The sequence below is a fragment of the Salvelinus fontinalis genome, chromosome 29, assembly GCF_029448725.1.
Source record: "Salvelinus fontinalis isolate EN_2023a chromosome 29, ASM2944872v1, whole genome shotgun sequence".
NCBI lineage: Eukaryota > Metazoa > Chordata > Actinopteri > Salmoniformes > Salmonidae > Salvelinus > Salvelinus fontinalis.
In genome coordinates this window covers 30,513,288-30,532,809 of record NC_074693.1, presented here as the reverse complement: position 1 = coordinate 30,532,809, position 19,522 = coordinate 30,513,288, and the positions used below count along the sequence as shown (strand labels likewise).

The following is a 19,522-nucleotide window of genomic DNA, read 5'->3' as shown; positions in this document are numbered from 1 at the left end:
AGACCTACTACACCAGAGATAACAAATCAAATGTACCACTGACTGCACTGCACAAGTACAATAAAATATACAAAATAATAACATCCACAGGAGTCCAGACGGTGGTGTAGTGTAGTAGTCCATCACTGGTTCACTGTTAAGACACCACGGCTGTACAGGAAGACAGAGAGCATGCCGACACAACCAAAGAGGATGAGGAGAGAGAGACTCTGACTGAGACACCCTGCAGCTCCGTGGGCTCAGAGAGGAGGGCAGAAGGTGAATATAAAATGGTCAACATGACCGATCATTGGTTCAGAGAAGAATAAAGTTGTCCTTAGTCAGTTTTTCATTCATTGCCACTAATGGTTCAGGTAAGGATGCTGGAGAGAATAAACTGATCTTAGATCTGTGACAAACTCTCTTCTCTCTCAGCTGTTTCCTTCCGCTCCCCCCTCTGTCCCCCTTGCCACAATAACAGAGCCGAGCCAGACTCCCTACCCAGAATGACCTCAGGTGACCCCTCCAGTTGAGGTTACAGCAGGGTCAAAAGTCAGCCTGATGGTTGGTTGGCACTGATGACATCAGCTTGGTAAGCTGGCACGCGACACTGCAGGACCCTAAACCTGAACATAGAAAAGCAGCTTTTGCTCCAGACCTTTCTTTCTGTCTGGAAACTTCTCTCTCTCTTTCTTTCCACCCTTTTTCTACCTATGTTCTACATGCCAATATGTCTTTCTGAACGGCCAAAAAGTCACACAGACATTTACAGTAAAAGGTGCCATGCGTGATGTCAGGGTTGAGCTCATTTGCTATGGTTGACTTTGTCTGGCTATGAGACCCAGGAAAGCTGTTCGGGACAAATCCAACGTTTTACTTTTTCTCTTTGGTAGGTACTATATGGGAACCAGAAACAGAGATTATGTTTAGAATCCTGCAGTACACATGCCAGGCACAGTAATGTGACGATGGGCAGAACTAAATAAATAAAAAATGTACGAGTAACGTTGCAACGACGACGACAATACTGATATCAATCAGAGGTAAAAGAAAAAGCGGCCACATGGCTCCGAGGGGGGTGTGGGGGAGGGGGGGGGTAACCTTACCTGTGTTCCAGCCTGGCTCACCTTTTGCAGCTAAAGAATGGTTTGACAACAGAATACAGGGTAATCTAGCAACGTGTGCAAAAGCAAAGAGCAGGTCAGCTCAACTCTCAATCAGAACAGCTCTTGAACAGTCTGTCTAAAAAGATGAGCTCTTCAGTCAGTGTCAAGATGCTTTAAGGAAAATACTTATTCAAGTGGGGACTTAGGTCAGTAGGGACTTAATTCAGTGAAGAGTGGGGAGTCATTCTATCCAGACATGGATGTAACCCTAGTCATCCTACTGCATCAGTGAGGAGTGAGGAGTCATTCTATCCAGACGTGGCGGTAACCCTAGTCATCCTACTGCATCAGTGAGGAGTGAGGAGTCATTCTATCCAGACGTGGCGGTAACCCTAGTCATCCTACTGCATCAGTGAGGAGTGAGGAGTCATTCTATCCAGACGTGGCGGTAACCCTAGTCATCCTACTGCATCAGTGAGGAGTGAGGAGTCATTCTATCCAGACATGGATGTAACCCTAGTCATGCTACTGCATCTGTGAGGAGTCATTCTATCCAGACGTGGCGGTAACCCTAGTTATCCTATTGCATCAGTGAGGAGTCATTCTATCCAGCCGTTGATGTAACCCTAGTTATCCTATTGCATCAGTGAGGAGTCATTCTATCCAAACGTTGATGTAACCCTAGTCATCCTACTGCATCAGTGAGGAGTGAGGAGTCATTCTATCCAGACGTGGATGTAACCCTAGTCATCCTACTGCATCAGTGAGGAGTCATTCTATCCAGACGTGGATGTAACCCTAGTCATCCTACTGCATCAGTGAGGAGTGAGGAGTCATTCTATCCAGACGTTGATGTAACCCTAGTTATCCTATTGCATCAGTGAGGAGTCATTCTATCCAGACGTTGATGTAACCCTAGTCATCCTACTGCATCAGTGAGGAGTCATTCTATCCAGACGTGGATGTAACCCTAGTCATCCTACTGCATCAGTGAGGAGTGATTCTATCCAGATGTGGATGTAACCCTAGTCATCGTACTGCATCAGTGGGGAGTCATTCTATCCAGACGTGGATGTAACCCTAGTCATCCTACTGCATCAGTGAGGAGTCATTCTATCCAGACGTGGATGTAACCCTAGTCATCCTACTGCATCAGTGAGGAGTCATTCTATCCAGACGTGGAGGTAACCCTAGTCATCCTACTGCATCAGTGAGGAGTCATTCTATCCAGACGTGGATGTAACCCTAGTCATCCTACTGCATCAGTGAGGAGTGATTCTATCCAGATGTGGATGTAACCCTAGTCATCGTACTGCATCAGTGAGAAGTCATTCTATCCAGACGTGGATGTAACCCTAGTCATCCTACTGCATCAGTGAGGAGTCATTCTATCCAGACGTGGATGTAACCCTAGTCATCCTACTGCATCAGTGAGGAGTCATTCTATCCAGACGTGGAGGTAACCCTAGTCATCCTACTGCATCAGTGAGGAGTCATTCTATCCAGACGTGGATGTAACCCTAGTCATCCTACTGCATCAGGGAGGAGTGAGGAGTCATTCTATCAAGACGTGGATGTAACCCTAGTTATCCTACTGCATCAGTGAGGAGTCATTCTATCCAGACGTGGATGTAACCCTAGTTATCCTACTGCATCAGTGAGGAGTCATTCTATCCAGACGTGGATGTAACCCTAGTTATCCTACTGCATCAGTGAGGAGTGAGGAGTCATTCTATCCAGACGTGGATGTAACCCTAGTCATCCTACTGCATCAGTGAGGAGTGAGGAGTCATTCTATCCAGACGTGGATGTAACCCTAGTCATCCTACTGCATCAGTGAGGAGTGAGGAGTCATTCTATCCAGACGTGGATGTAACCCTAGTCATCCTACTGCATCAGTGAGGAGTGAGGAGTCATTCTATCCAGACGTGGATGTAACCCTAGTCATCCTACTGCATCAGTGAGGAGTCATTCTATCCAGACGTGGATGTAACCCTAGTCATCCTACTGCATCAGTGAGGAGTGAGGAGTCATTCTATCCAGACGTGGAGGTAACCCTAGTCATCCTACTGCATCAGTGAGTAGTCATTCTATCCAGACGTGGATGTAACCCTAGTCATCCTACTGCATCAGTGAGGAGTCATTCTAACCAGACGTGGATGTAACCCTAGTTATCCTACTGCATCAGTGAGGAGTCATTCTATCCAGACGTCGATGTAACCCTAGTCATCCTACTGCATCAGTGGGGAGTGAGGAGTCATTCTATCCAGACGTGGATGTAACCCTAGTCATCCTACTGCATCAGTGAGGAGTGAGGAGTCATTCTATCCAGACGTGGATGTAACCCTAGTCATCCTCCTGCATCAGTGGGGAGTGAGGAGTCATTCTATCCAGACGTGGATGTAACCCTAGTCATCCTACTGCATCAGTGAGGAGTCATTCTATCCAGACGTGGATGTAACCCTAGTAATCCTACTGCATCAGTGAGGAGTCATTCTATCCAGACGTGGAGGTAACCCTAGTCATCCTACTGCATCAGTGAGGAGTGAGGAGTCATTCTATCCAGACATGGATGTAACCCTAGTCATCCTACTGCATCAGTGAGGAGTCATTCTATCCAGACGTGGATGTAACCCTAGTCATCCTACTGCATCAGTGAGGAGTGAGGAGTCATTCTATCCAGATATGGATGTAAGCCTAGTCATCCTACTGCATCAGTGGGGAGTGAGGAGTCATTCTATCCAGACGTGGATGTTACCCTAGTCATCCTACTGCATCAGTGAGGAGTGAGGAGTCATTCTATCCAGACGTGGATGTAACCCTAGTCATCCTACTGCATTAGTGAGGAGTCATTCTATCCAGACATGGATGTAACCCTAGTCATCCTACTGCATCAGGGAGGAGTGAGAAGTCATTCTATACAGACGTGGATGTAAACCTAGTCATCCTACTGCATCAGTGAGGAGTGAGGAGTCATTCTATCCAGACGTGGATGTAACCCTAGTCATCCTACTGCATCAGTGAGGAGTCATTCTATCCAGACATGGATGTAACCCTAGTCATCCTACTGCATCAGGGAGGAGTGAGAAGTCATTCTATACAGACGTGGATGTAAACCTAGTCATCCTACTGCATCAGTGAGGAGTCATTCTATCCAGACGTGAATGTAACCCTAGTCATCCTACTGCATCAGTGAGGAGTCATTCTATCCAGACGTAGATGTAACCCTAGTCATCCTACTGCATCAGTGAGGAGTGAGGAGTCATTCTATTCAGACATGGATGTAACCCTAGTCATCCTACTGCATCAGTGAGGAGTGATTCTATCCAGACGTGGATGTAACCCTAGTCATCCTACTGCATCAGTGAGGAGTCATTCTATCCAGACATGGATGTAACCCTAGTCATCCTTCTCTATCAGTGAGAAGTCATTCTATCCAGACGTGGCGGTAACCCTAGTCATCCTACTGTATCAGTGAGGAGTGAGGAGTCATTCTATCCAGACGTGGATGTAACCCTAGTCATCCTACTGCATCAGTGAGGAGTGAGGAGTCATTCTATCCAGACGTGGATGAAACCCTAGTCATCCTACTGCATCAGTGAGGAGTCATTCTATCCAGACGTGGATGTAACCCTAGTCATCCTACTGCATCAGTGAGGAGTGAGGAGTCATTCTATCCAGACGTGGATGTAACACAAGTCATCCTACTGCATCAGTGAGGAGTGAGGAGTCATTCTATCCAGACGTGGATGTAACCCTAGTCATCCTACTGCATCAGTGAGGAGTGGGGAGTCATTCTATCCAGACGTGGCAGTAACCCTAGTCATCCTACTGCATCAGTGAGGAGGGAGGAGTCATTCTATCCAGACGTGGATGTAACACTAGTCATCCTACTGCATCAGTGAGGAGTCATTCTATCCAGACGTGGATGTAACCCTAGTCATCCTACTGCATCAGTGAGGAGTGAGGAGTCATTCTATCCAGACGTGGATGTAACCCTAGTCATCCTACTGCATCAGTGAGGAGTCATTCTATCCATACGTGGATGTAAACCTAGTCATCCTACTGCATCAGTGAGGAGTGAGGAGTCATTCTATCCAGACGTGGATGTAACACTAGTCATCCTACTGCATCAGTGAGGAGTGAGGAGTCATTCTATCCAGACGTGGATGTAACCCTAGTCATCCTACTGCATCAGTGGGGAGTGAGAAGTCATTCTATCCAGAAGTGGATGTAACCCTAGTTATCCTACTGCATCAGTGAGGAGTCATTCTATCCAGACGTGGATGTAACCCTAGTCATCCTACTGCATCAGTGAGGAGTGAGGAGTCATTCTATCCAGACGTGGAGGTAACCTTAGTCATCCTACTGCATCAGTGGGGAGTCATTCTATCCAGACGTGGATGTAACCCTAGTCATCCTACTGCATCAATGAGGAGTCATTCTATCCAGACGTGGAGGTAACCCTAGTCATCCTACTGCATCAGTGAGGAGTGAGGAGTCATTCTATCCAGACGTGGAGGTAACCCTAGTCATCCTACTGCATCAGTTAGGAGTCATTCTATCCAGACGTGGATGTAACCCTAGTTATCCTACTGCATCAGTGAGGAGTGAGGAGTCATTCTATCCAGACGTGGATGTAACCCTAGTCATCCTACTGCATCAGTGAGGAGTCATTCTATCCAGACATGGATGTAACCCTAGTCATCCTACTGCATCAGTGAGGAGCGGGGAGTCATTCTATCCAGACGTGGATGTAACACTAGTCATCCTACTGCATCAGTGAGGAGTCATTCTATCCAGACATGGATGTAACCCTAGTCATCCTACTGCATCAGTGAGGAGCGGGGAGTCATTCTATCCAGACGTGGATGTAACACTAGTCATCCTACTGCATCAGTGAGGAGTGAGGAGTCATTCTATCCAGACGTGGATGTAACCCTAGTCATCCTACTGCATCAGTGAGGAGTGAGGAGTCATTCTATCCAGACGTGGATGTAACCCTAGTCATCCTACTGCATCAGTGAGGAGTCATTCTATCCAGACGTGGATGTAACCCTAGTCATCCTACTGCATCAGTGGGGAGTCATTCTATCCAGACGTGAATGTAACCCTAGTCATCCTACTGCATCAGTGAGGAGTGGGGAGTCATTCTATCCAGACGTGGCAGTAACCCTAGTCATCCTACTGCATCAGTGAGGAGGGAGGAGTCATTCTATCCAGACGTGGATGTAACACTAGTCATCCTACTGCATCAGTGAGGAGTCATTCTATCCAGACGTGGATGTAACCCTAGTCATCCTACTGCATCAGTGAGGAGTCATTCTATCCATACGTGGATGTAAACCTAGTCATCCTACTGCATCAGTGAGGAGTGAGGAGTCATTCTATCCAGACGTGGATGTAACAATAGTCATCCTACTGCATCAGTGAGGAGTGAGGAGTCATTCTATCCAGACGTGGATGTAACCCTAGTCATCCTACTGCATCAGTGGGGAGTGAGAAGTCATTCTATCCAGACGTGGATGTAACCCTAGTTATCCTACTGCATCAGTGAGGAGTCATTCTATCCAGACGTGGATGTAACCCTAGTCATCCTACTGCATCAGTGAGGAGTGAGGAGTCATTCTATCCAGACGTGGAGGTAACCTTAGTCATGCTACTGCATCAGTGGGGAGTCATTCTATCCAGACGTGGATGTAACCCTAGTCATCCTACTGCATCAATGAGGAGTCATTCTATCCAGACGTGGAGGTAACCCTAGTCATCCTACTGCATCAGTGAGGAGTGAGGAGTCATTCTATCCAGACGTGGAGGTAACCCTAGTCATCCTACTGCATCAGTTAGGAGTCATTCTATCCAGACGTGGATGTAACCCTAGTTATCCTACTGCATCAGTGAGGAGTGAGGAGTCATTCTATCCAGACGTGGATGTAACCCTAGTCATCCTACTGCATCAGTGAGGAGTCATTCTATCCAGACATGGATGTAACCCTAGTCATCCTACTGCATCAGTGAGGAGCGGGGAGTCATTCTATCCAGACGTGGATGTAACACTAGTCATCCTACTGCATCAGTGAGGAGTCATTCTATCCAGACATGGATGTAACCCTAGTCATCCTACTGCATCAGTGAGGAGCGGGGAGTCATTCTATCCAGACGTGGATGTAACACTAGTCATCCTACTGCATCAGTGAGGAGTGAGGAGTCATTCTATCCAGACGTGGATGTAACCCTAGTCATCCTACTGCATCAGTGAGGAGTGAGGAGTCATTCTATCCAGACGTGGATGTAACCCTAGTCATCCTACTGCATCAGTGAGGAGTCATTCTATCCAGACGTGGATGTAACCCTAGTCATCCTACTGCATCAGTGGGGAGTCATTCTATCCAGACGTGAATGTAACCCTAGTCATCCTACTGCATCAGTGAGGAGTCATTCTATCCAGACGTGGATGTAACCCTAGTCATCTCACTGCATCAGTGAGGAGTCATTCTATCTAGACGTGGATGTAACCCTAGTCATCCTACTGCATCAATGAGGAGTCATTCTATCCAGACGTGGAGGTAACCCTAGTCATCCTACTGCATCAGTGAGGAGTGAGGAGTCATTCTATCCAGACGTGGAGGTAACCCTAGTCATCCTACTGCATCAGTTAGGAGTCATTCTATCCAGACGTGGATGTAACCCTAGTTATCCTACTGCATCAGTGAGGAGTGAGGAGTCATTCTATCCAGACGTGGATGTAACCCTAGTCATCCTACTGCATCAGTGAGGAGTCATTCTATCCAGACATGGATGTAACCCTAGTCATCCTACTGCATTAGTGAGGAGCGGGGAGTCATTCTATCCAGACGTGGATGTAACACTAGTCATCCTACTGCATCAGTGAGGAGTGAGGAGTCATTCTATCCAGACGTGGATGTAACCCTAGTCATCCTACTGCATCAGTGAGGAGTGAGGAGTCATTCTATCCAGACGTGGATGTAACCCTAGTCATCCTACTGCATCAGTGAGGAGTCATTCTATCCAGACATGGATGTAACCCTAGTCATCCTACTGCATCAGTGGGGAGTCATTCTATCCAGACGTGGATGTAACCCTAGTCATCCTACTGCATCAGTGAGGAGTCATTCTATCCAGACGTGGATGTAACCCTAGTCATCTCACTGCATCAGTGAGGAGTCATTCTATCTAGACGTGGATGTATCCCTAGTCATCCTACTGCATCAGTGAGGAGTCATTCTATCCAGACGTGGATGTAACCCTAGTCATCCTACTGCATCAGTGAGGAGTGAGGAGTCATTCTATCCAGACGTGGATGTAACCCTAGTCATCCTACTGCATCAGTGAGGAGTGATTCTATCCAGACGTGGAGGTAACCCTAGTCATCCTACTGCATCAGTGGGGAGTCATTCTATCCAGACGTGGAGGTAACCCTAGTCATCCTACTGCATCAGTGGGGAGTCATTCTATCCAGACGTGGATGTAACCCTAGTCATCCTACTGCATCAGTGAGGAGTGAGGAGTCATTCTATCCAGACGTGGATGTAACCCTAGTCATCCTACTGCATCAGTGAGGAGTCATTCTATCCAGACGTGGATGTAACCCTAGTCATCCTACTGCATCAGTGAGGAGTCATTCTATCCAGACGTGGATGTAACCCTAGTCATCCTACTGCATCAGTGGGGAGTCATTCTATCCAGACGTGGAGGTAACCCTAGTCATCCTACTGCATCAGTGGGGAGTCATTCTATCCATACGTGGATGTAACCCTAGTCATCCTACTGCATCAGTGGGGAGTCATTCTATCCAGACGTGGAGGTAACCCTAGTCATCCTACTGCATCAGTGGGGAGTCATTCTATCCAGACGTGGATGTAACCCTAGTCATCCTACTGCATCAGTGAGGAGTGAGGAGTCATTCTATCCAGACGTGGATGTAACCCTAGTCATCCTACTGCATCAGTGAGGAGTCATTCTATCCATACGTGGATGTAAACCTAGTCATCCTACTGCATCAGTGAGGAGTGAGGAGTCATTCTATCCAGACGTGGATGTAACACAAGTCATCCTACTGCATCAGTGAGGAGTGAGGAGTCATTCTATCCAGACGTGGATGTAACCCTAGTCATCCTACTGCATCAGTGGGGAGTGAGAAGTCATTCTATCCAGACGTGGATGTAACCCTAGTCATCCTACTGCATCAGTGAGGAGTCATTCTATCCAGACGTGGATGTAACCCTAGTCATCCTACTGCATCAGTGAGGAGCGGGGAGTCATTCTATCCAGACGTGGATGTAACACTAGTCATCCTACTGCATCAGTGAGGAGTGAGGAGTCATTCTATCCAGACGTGGATGTAAACCTAGTCATCCTACTGCATCAGTGAGGAGTGAGGAGTCATTCTATCCAGACGTGGATGTAACCCTAGTCATCCTACTGCATCAGTGAGGAGTCATTCTATCCAGACGTGGATGTAACCCTAGTCATCCTACTGCATCAGTGAGGAGTCATTCTATCCAGACATGGATGTAACCCTAGTCATCCTACTGCATCAGTGGGGAGTCATTCTATCCAGACGTGGATGTAACCCTAGTCATCCTACTGCATCAGTGAGGAGTCATTCTATCCAGACGTGGATGTAACCCTAGTCATCTCACTGCATCAGTGAGGAGTCATTCTATCTAGACGTGGATGTAACCCTAGTCATCCTACTGCATCAGTGAGGAGTCATTCTATCCAGACGTGGATGTAACCCTAGTCATCCTACTGCATCAGTGAGGAGTGAGGAGTCATTCTATCCAGACGTGGATGTAACCCTAGTCATCCTACTGCATCAGTGAGGAGTGATTCTATCCAGACGTGGAGGTAACCCTAGTCATCCTACTGCATCAGTGGGGAGTCATTCTATCCAGACGTGGAGGTAACCCTAGTCATCCTACTGCATCAGTGGGGAGTCATTCTATCCAGACGTGGATGTAACCCTAGTCATCCTACTGCATCAGTGAGGAGTGAGGAGTCATTCTATCCAGACGTGGATGTAACCCTAGTCATCCTACTGCATCAGTGAGGAGTCATTCTATCCAGACGTGGATGTAACCCTAGTCATCCTACTGCATCAGTGAGGAGTCATTCTATCCAGACGTGGATGTAACCCTAGTCATCCTACTGCATCAGTGGGGAGTCATTCTATCCAGACGTGGAGGTAACCCTAGTCATCCTACTGCATCAGTGGGGAGTCATTCTATCCATACGTGGATGTAACCCTAGTCATCCTACTGCATCAGTGGGGAGTCATTCTATCCAGACGTGGAGGTAACCCTAGTCATCCTACTGCATCAGTGGGGAGTCATTCTATCCAGACGTGGATGTAACCCTAGTCATCCTACTGCATCAGTGAGGAGTGAGGAGTCATTCTATCCAGACGTGGATGTAACCCTAGTCATCCTACTGCATCAGTGAGGAGTCATTCTATCCATACGTGGATGTAACCCTAGTCATCCTACTGCATCAGTGAGGAGTGAGGAGTCATTCTATCCAGACGTGGATGTAACACAAGTCATCCTACTGCATCAGTGAGGAGTGAGGAGTCATTCTATCCAGACGTGGATGTAACCCTAGTCATCCTACTGCATCAGTGGGGAGTGAGAAGTCATTCTATCCAGACGTGGATGTAACCCTAGTCATCCTACTGCATCAATGAGGAGTCATTCTATCCAGACGTGGATGTAACCCTAGTCATCCTACTGCATCAGTGAGGAGCGGGGAGTCATTCTATCCAGACGTGGATGTAACACTAGTCATCCTACTGCATCAGTGAGGAGTGAGGAGTCATTCTATCCAGACGTGGATGTAACCCTAGTCATCCTACTGCATCAGTGAGGAGTGAGGAGTCATTCTATCCAGACGTGGATGTAACCCTAGTCATCCTACTGCATCAGTGAGGAGTCATTCTATCCAGACGTGGATGTAACCCTAGTCATCCTACTGCATCAGTGGGGAGTCATTCTATCCAGACGTGAATGTAACCCTAGTCATCCTACTGCATCAGTGAGGAGTCATTCTATCCAGACGTGGATGTAACCCTAGTCATCTCACTGCATCAGTGAGGAGTCATTCTATCTAGACGTGGATGTAACCCTAGTCATCCTACTGCATCAGTGAGGAGTCATTCTATCCAGACGTGGATGTAACCCTAGTCATCCTACTGCATCAATGAGGAGTCATTCTATCCAGACGTGGAGGTAACCCTAGTCATCCTACTGCATCAGTGAGGAGTGAGGAGTCATTCTATCCAGACGTGGATGTAACCCTAGTCATCCTACTGCATCAGTGAGGAGTCATTCTATCCAGACGTGGATGTAACCCTAGTCATCCTACTGCATCAGTGGGGAGTCATTCTATCCAGACGTGAATGTAACCCTAGTCATCCTACTGCATCAGTGAGGAGTCATTCTATCCAGACGTGGATGTAACCCTAGTCATCTCACTGCATCAGTGAGGAGTCATTCTATCTAGACGTGGATGTAACCCTAGTCATCCTACTGCATCAGTGACGAGTCATTCTATCCAGACGTGGATGTAACCCTAGTCATCCTACTGCATCAATGAGGAGTCATTCTATCCAGACGTGGAGGTAACCCTAGTCATCCTACTGCATCAGTGAGGAGTGAGGAGTCATTCTATCCAGACGTGGAGGTAACCCTAGTCATCCTACTGCATCAGTTAGGAGTCATTCTATCCAGACGTGGATGTAACCCTAGTCATCCTACTGCATCAGTGAGGAGCGGGGAGTCATTCTATCCAGACGTGGATGTAACACTAGTCATCCTACTGCATCAGTGAGGAGTGAGGAGTCATTCTATCCAGACGTGGATGTAACCCTAGTCATCCTACTGCATCAGTGAGGAGTGAGGAGTCATTCTATCCAGACGTGGATGTAACCCTAGTCATCCTACTGCATCAGTGAGGAGTCATTCTATCCAGACGTGGATGTAACTCTAGTCATCCTACTGCATCAGTTGGGAGTCATTCTATCCAGACGTGGATGTAACCCTAGTCATCCTACTGCATCAGTGAGGAGTCATTCTATCCAGACGTGGATGTAACCCTAGTCATCTCACTGCATCAGTGAGGAGTCATTCTATCTAGACGTGGATGTAACCCTAGTCATCCTACTGCATCAGTGAGGAGTCATTCTATCCAGACGTGGATGTAACCCTAGTCATCCTACTGCATCAGTGAGGAGTGAGGAGTCATTCTATCCAGACGTGGATGTAACCCTAGTCATCCTACTGCATCAGTGAGGAGTGATTCTATCCAGACGTGGAGGTAACCCTAGTCATCCTACTGCATCAGTGGGGAGTCATTCTATCCAGACGTGGAGGTAACCCTAGTCATCCTACTGCATCAGTGGGGAGTCATTCTATCCAGACGTGGATGTAACCCTAGTCATCCTACTGCATCAGTGAGGAGTGAGGAGTCATTCTATCCAGACGTGGATGTAACCCTAGTCATCCTACTGCATCAGTGAGGAGTCATTCTATCCAGACGTGGATGTAACCCTAGTCATCCTACTGCATCAGTGAGGAGTCATTCTATCCAGACGTGGATGTAACCCTAGTCATCCTACTGCATCAGTGGGGAGTCATTCTATCCAGACGTGGAGGTAACCCTAGTCATCCTACTGCATCAGTGGGGAGTCATTCTATCCATACGTGGATGTAACCCTAGTCATCCTACTGCATCAGTGGGGAGTCATTCTATCCAGACGTGGAGGTAACCCTAGTCATCCTACTGCATCAGTGGGGAGTCATTCTATCCAGACGTGGATGTAACCCTAGTCATCCTACTGCATCAGTGAGGAGTGAGGAGTCATTCTATCCAGACGTGGATGTAACCCTAGTCATCCTACTGCATCAGTGAGGAGTCATTCTATCCATACGTGGATGTAAACCTAGTCATCCTACTGCATCAGTGAGGAGTGAGGAGTCATTCTATCCAGACGTGGATGTAACACAAGTCATCCTACTGCATCAGTGAGGAGTGAGGAGTCATTCTATCCAGACGTGGATGTAACCCTAGTCATCCTACTGCATCAGTGGGGAGTGAGAAGTCATTCTATCCAGACGTGGATGTAACCCTAGTCATCCTACTGCATCAGTGAGGAGTCATTCTATCCAGACGTGGATGTAACCCTAGTTATCCTTCTGCATCAGTGAGGAGTCATTCTATCCAGACGTGGATGTAACCCTAGTCATCCTACTGCATCAGTGAGGAGTGAGGAGTCATTCTATCCAGACGTGGAGGTAACCCTAGTCATCCTACTTTATCAGTGGGGAGTCATTCAATCCAGACGTGGATGTAACCCTAGTCATCCTACTGCATCAATGAGGAGTCATTCTATCCAGACGTGGAGGTAACCCTAGTCATCCTACTGCATCAGTGAGGAGTGAGGAGTCATTCTATCCAGACGTGGAGGTAACCCTAGTCATCCTACTGCATCAGTGGGGAGTCATTCTATCCAGACGTGGATGTAACCCTAGTCATCCTACTGCATCAGTGAGGAGTCATTCTATCCAGACGTGGATGTAACCCTAGTCATCCTACTGCATCAGTGGGGAGTCATTCTATCCAGACGTGGATGTAACCCTAGTCATCCTACTGCATCAGTGAGGAGTGAGGAGTCATTCTATCCAGACGTGGAAGTAACCCTAGTCATCCTACTGCATCAGTGAGGAGTCATTCTATCCAGACGTGGATGTAACCCTAGTCATCCTACTGCATCAGTGAGGAGTGATTCTATCCAGACGTGGATGTAACCCTAGTCATCCTACTGCATCAGTGGGGAGTGAGGAGTCATTCTATCCAGACGTGGATGTAACCCTAGTTATCCTACTGCATCAGTGAGGAGTCATTCTATCCAGACGTGGATGTAACCCTAGTCATCCTACTGCATCAGTGGGGAGTCATTCTATCCAGACATGGATGTAACCCTAGTCATCCTACTGCATCAGTGGGGAGTCATTCTATCCAGACGTAGATGTAACCCTAGTCATGCTACTGCATCAGCGAGGAGTGAAGTGGTGCTGAAGTGATGGGCTTTTCAACTAATGAGAAATGGTAAAACTGTGGGAGACGTTAGGCGGCAATAGATACTTTTTTTTCTGGTAGCATATGTTAGTTTTAATATATAGTTAGTAGATGTGTTAGTATACCATTCGTTCCTTTGGGGAGTTCTTACCGCGGTACACATAACGTAGCCCACGCCGAAGTCGAAGCGACACTGTTCGTTCATGGAGTAGTGCAGACCAGGAAGTCTGGGCAGGGAAGGCCAGTTATGTTCGTAGGGGTCGTCACGGAGACAGTCGTAGGATCTGGGGGAGGAGTCAAAAGATATGTGCGCTAGCAGTGGTTTCATATTCAGTGAATAAAGGAGAGTGGTAGAGTTTAATATATTTCGTATTGTAATGTTGGGAACAGCAACATTTCAGTTCAGGACCCCTCCTCAGGCTGCATGAGTTTTCATATTGGAGAACTGTATGCTGAACACTGGCAGACCTAACAGAGTGGAGTTCCTATAGTTTGTTTGTGGTCTGGAGTCATTCAGTTCTAGTGAAAAGGAATGTAAACACGTTGTTTGGATTGTAAGGTGTGGAAGTGTGTGTATACAGTAGGTGTGTGATAGACTCACTGTAGGTAACGTCCTAGCTCCTGCTGGCTACAGCGGGACCAGTGGAAGCGGTGGAAGGCAGCTTGGACCAAAGGGGCCATGATGCTCCCCATGTGCACCTCGTCTCCACAGCGATTCCCCTGGCCGTCGTGCTCCATACCCAGCCTGGGGGAGAGAGAGAGGCAGGCAGGGAGGGAGGGAGGGGGGAGCAGAGGAACAGGCGTATGGGTCTAATTCAATGTGTTATGGTGGATAGAATGCTTTTTTAATTGTATGTAGCCCTAAGTCGATACAGTGTGTGTGTGTGTGTTTGAGTGTGTGTGTTTTTGTGTGTGTGTGTGTGTATGTGTATTTGAGTGTGTGTGAGTGTGTGTGAGTGTGTGTGTGTGTGTGTGTGTGTGTGTGTGTGTGTGTGTGTGTGTGTGTGTGTGTGTGTGTGTGTGTGTGTGTGTGCGTGTGCGTGTATTTATGTGCATTTGAGTGTGTGTGTGAGAGTATGTGTGTTGAATGAGTGTGTTGAATGAGTGTGTGTGTTTGAGTGTGTGTGTTGAATGAGTGTGTGTGTGTGTGTTTGTGTGTGTTTGAGTGTGTGTGTGTGTGTGAGTGAGTATGTGAGTATGTGTGTTTGTGTGTGTTTTAGTGTGTGTGTGTGTGTGTTTTAGTGTGTGTGTGTGTTTTAGTGTGTGTGTGTGTGTGCGTGCGTGCGTGCGTGTATTTATGTGCATTTGAGTGTCTGTGAGTGTGTGTGTGTGTGTGAGTATGAGTGTGTGAGTGTGCCTGTCTGTGATTAAGTGTGTGTGTTTGAGTGAGTGTGTTGAATGAATGAGTGTGTGTGTTTACGTGTATGTGTTGAATGAGTGTGTGTGTGTGTGTTTGAGTGTGTGTGTGTACTCACACATGTCCCGTCTCGTGTGCTACCACAAAGGCAGAAGAGAAGCCATCCTCATGGTTCAGAGTACAGCTCCTCACTGGGTGACACATCCCTGTTACTGGAGCATAACCTGAAGAAAGGAGACAGGAGGGAGAGAAGAGGAAGGGAGAGAGCAGTGAGAGGGAGGGATGGAGGGAGAGAGGAAGGAAGAGAGTGGGGAGGGAGGAGAGGCAAGGAGAGGGAGGAGGGAGGGAGAGAGGAAGAAGGAGAGGAGGAAGTAGAGGCAGGGAGAGAGGAGGGAGAGGGAGGAGGGAGAGGCAGGGAGGGAGAGAGGAAGGAAGAGAGGAGGGAGGGGAGGGAGAGAGGAAGGAAGAGAGGATGGAGGAGAGGCAGGGAGAGAGGAGGGAGAGGGAGGAGGGAGAGGCAGGGAGGGAGAGAGGAAGGAAGAGAGGAGGGAGGGAGGAGAGGCAGGGAGTGAGGAGGGAGAGGGAGGAGGAAGAGATGAAGGAAGAGAGGAGGGAGAGGCAGGGAGAGAGGAGGGAGAGGGAGGAGGGAGAGATGAAGGAAGAGAGGAGGGAGAGGCAGGGAGAGAGGAGGGAGAGGGAGGAGGGAGAGGCAGGGAGGGAGAGAGGAAGGAAGAGAGGAGGGAGGGAGGAGAGGCAGGGAGAGAGGAGGGAGAGGGAGGAGGAAGAGATGAAGGAAGAGAGGAGGGAGAGGCAGGGAGGGAGAGAGGAAGGAAGAGAGGAGGGAGGGAGGAGAGGCAGGGAGAGAGGAGGGAGAGGGAGGAGGAAGAGATGAAGGAAGAGAGGAGGGAGAGGCAGGGAGGGAGAGAGGAAGGAAGAGAGGAGGGAGGGAGGAGAGGCAGTGAGAGAGGATGGAGAGAGAGGAGGGAGAGAGGAAGGAAGAGAGGAGGGAGAGGCAGGGAGGGAGAGAGGAAGGAAGAGAGGATGGAGGGAGAGGAGGCAGGGAGAGGAGGGAGAGGGAGAGAGGAAGGAAGAAAGGAGGGAGACGCAGGGAGGGAGAGAGGAAGGAAGAGAGGAGGGAGAGGCAGGGAGGGAGAGAGGAAGGAAGAGAGGATGGAGGGAGAGAGGCAGGGAGAGGAGGGAGAGGGAGAGAGGAAGGAAGAAAGGAGGGAGACGCAGGGAGGGAGAGAGGAAGGAAGAGAGGAGGGAGAGGAGGGAGGGAGAGAGGAAGGAAGAGAGGAGGGAGAGGAGGGAGGGAGAGAGGAAGGAAGAGAGGAGGGATGGAGAGAGGAAGGAAAAGAGGAGGGAGAGGCATTGAGGGAGAGAGGAAGGAAGAGAGGAGGGAGGGAGAGAGGAAGGAGGGAGGAGAGGCAGGGAATTTGTAATAGAAAGAGAGAAGGGTGGTCAGGGATTAGTAAGAAGAAAGGGAGCAAGAAAGAGTGTTTGAATACCCATACTAACATACTGTATACTACATACTTAATTAGTATATCCTACATACTATTAGTTGAGCCTACCAGCTCTTCGCATGTCTACCGGAAGTTGATGCTGTTGCTATGCAACCTCTTGTTAGCTTGATAGCATAACAAATTACTTGCTAGACTTTGGGTGTGTTTGTAAATTCAATCTGGAGTGCCAGAGTGTGCTCAGGGTGTTCGTAAATTCAGGGCGTTGTCAGATTGTCCGTTTATAAATTCAGAGCGTTTCGCTCTCAGAGTGTACACAGAACGCTCTGGCCAAGGAGTAGGGTTGACCTCACCACTGCAGTCATTGGCTAGCTTCTTCCAGACACAAATGAGAGAAGACCTACCTCTGACTAGTTAATTAGGCAGTTTTCATGTTATCCAGAGCGTTAGTGACTGTAACTGTGCTGTTGGCAACAATTTAATTACCTTTGTTTGCCAACGTTTACTGACACCGGCCACATTCAATGGGTTTTGAGCGTTTGTAAATTCATCAGTTATTATGAGCTCAGGCTCTGTCAGTCAGACAAGAGCGCTTTGAAATCAGAGTAGATTTAGAATTTACGAATAGACCCGAACGACTACACCATTTAGCTAAACTATGAATGACGTGAATAATTAAGTCAATAAACGTTGGTTAGTTAGTTAGCATAAAGTAAATATACTGGCAAGTTCGATGTAACCAACTAATGTTACAGTAGGTAGCTAAAATACCGGGTACACACTGCTGTACTGATATGGGGTTCGTAAGGATAGCCTAGCTAACAAATTGTCAGCCAACGTAACTTTTTTGAAAAGTCATTACTTTATTACATTACTCAAAATGTTCTTAACATTTGTCATAGTTAAAGCAACACATTTTTCAATCTGATCTCGTCGGACTTCGGCTGCATATTTTCCGCCATTATCTTCAAATAATTGCTTGTATACTTCGTATTTTGGCGAATGTAGTACGACATCCGCAAACTTTTGGCTGACTAACTCTATCCATACTATGACTAATAAACATACTACACTACTCAGTTTACCTCACAAATAGTATGGTTAGTATGTAGCATTGTGAATTACAATAAATTCAACTTTGACCTACTCACACCAAACAGGGACTTCTCAGTAGCTAGAGCTCAGTCACCTGACTGTGTCTCTTGTACAGCTCTCAGAGAATGCCCTGTCGCTGTCTCTCAGGGTTTTGTTCTCTCTATTGGCTAGCAGGTCTGTGGCTGTAGTCTCTCTCTGTTTTACCTAGCCGGTCTGTGGCTGTAGTCTCTCTCTGTTTTACCTAGCAGGTCTGTGGCTGTAGTCTCTCTGTTTTACCTAGTGGGTCTGTGGCTGTAGTCTCTCTCTCTGTTCTCACTAGCAGGTCTGTGACTGTAGTCTCTCTCTTTGTTCTGTTCCCACTAGCAGGTATGTGACTGTAGTCTCTCTGTTCTGTTCTCACTAGCAGGTCTGTGGCTGTAGTCTCTCTGTTCTGTTCTCACTAGCAGGTCTGTGACTGTAGTCTCTCTCTTTGTTCTGTTCTCACTAGCAGGTCTGTGACTGTAGTCTCTTTGTTCTGTTCTGTTCTCACTAGCAGGTCTGTGGCTGTAGTCTCTTTGTTCTGTTCCCACTAGCAGGTCTGTGACTGTAGTCTCTTTGTTCTGTTCTCACTAGCAGGTCTGTGACTGTAGTCTCTCTCTCTCTGTTCTGTTCCCACTAGCAGGTCTGTGGCTGTAGTCTCTGTTCTGTTCTCAATAGCAGGTCTGTGACTGTAGTCTCTCTCTTTGTTCTGTTCTCACTAGCAGGTCTGTGGCTGTAGTCTCTTTGTTCTGTTCTCACTAGCAGGTCTGTGACTGTATTCTCTGTTCTGTTCTCACTATTTGTTCTGTTCCCACTAGCAGGTCTGTGGCTGTATTCTCTGTTCTGTTCTCACTAGCATGTCTGTGACTGTAGTCTCTTTGTTCTGTTCTCACTAGCATGTCTGTGACTGTAGTCTCTCTGTTCTGTTCTCACTAGCGAGGTCTGTGACTGTAGTCTCTTTGTTCTGTTCCCACTAGCAGGTCTGTTGCTGTAGTCTCTGTTCTGTTCTCACTAGCAGGTCTGTGACTGTAGTCTCTCTCTCTGTTCTGTTCTCACTAGCAGGTCTGTGACTGTAGTCTCTCTCTCTCTGTTCTGTTCTCACTAGCAGGTCTGTAACTGTAGTCTCTCTCTCTGTTCTGTTCTCACTAGCAGGTCTGTGACTGTAGTCTCTCTCTCTCTGTTCTGTTCTCACTAGCAGGTCTGTGACTGTAGTCTCTCTCTCTGTTCTGTTCTCACTAGCAGGTCTGTGACTGTAGTCTCTGTTCTGTTCTCACTAGCAGGTCTGTGACTGTAGTCTCTGTTCTGTTCTCACTAGCAGGTCTGTGACTGTAGTCTCTCTCTCTGTTCTGTTCTCACTAGCAGGTCTGTGACTGTAGTCTCTGTTCTGTTCCTACTAGCAGGTCTGTAGC

At 47.7% G+C, this 19,522-nt stretch overlaps 2 protein-coding genes across 3 annotated transcripts in view; both read right to left on the bottom strand.

Annotated features, from left to right (window-relative positions):
- The window catches only part of LOC129827817 (A disintegrin and metalloproteinase with thrombospondin motifs 2-like), a 261,252-nt gene that overhangs the window by 19,780 nt on the left and 221,950 nt on the right, over window positions 1-19,522 (bottom strand). The window contains exons 7-10 of one of the 2 annotated variants that reach the window (XM_055889016.1): window positions 15,656-15,761; window positions 14,782-14,925; window positions 14,332-14,464; window positions 1,086-1,115 (exon numbers count right to left, since the gene is read on the bottom strand). In XM_055889016.1, coding sequence (XP_055744991.1) covers window positions 1,086-1,115; window positions 14,332-14,464; window positions 14,782-14,925; window positions 15,656-15,761 — 413 coding nt within the window. The remainder of the gene's footprint in view (window positions 1-1,085; window positions 1,116-14,331; window positions 14,465-14,781; window positions 14,926-15,655; window positions 15,762-19,522) is intronic. The other variant, XM_055889017.1, reaches the window with a different exon arrangement.
- LOC129827819 (uncharacterized) overlaps window positions 1-19,522 on the bottom strand; it is a 117,435-nt gene that overhangs the window by 16,495 nt on the left and 81,418 nt on the right. The gene's annotated exons all lie outside the window — the stretch shown is intronic.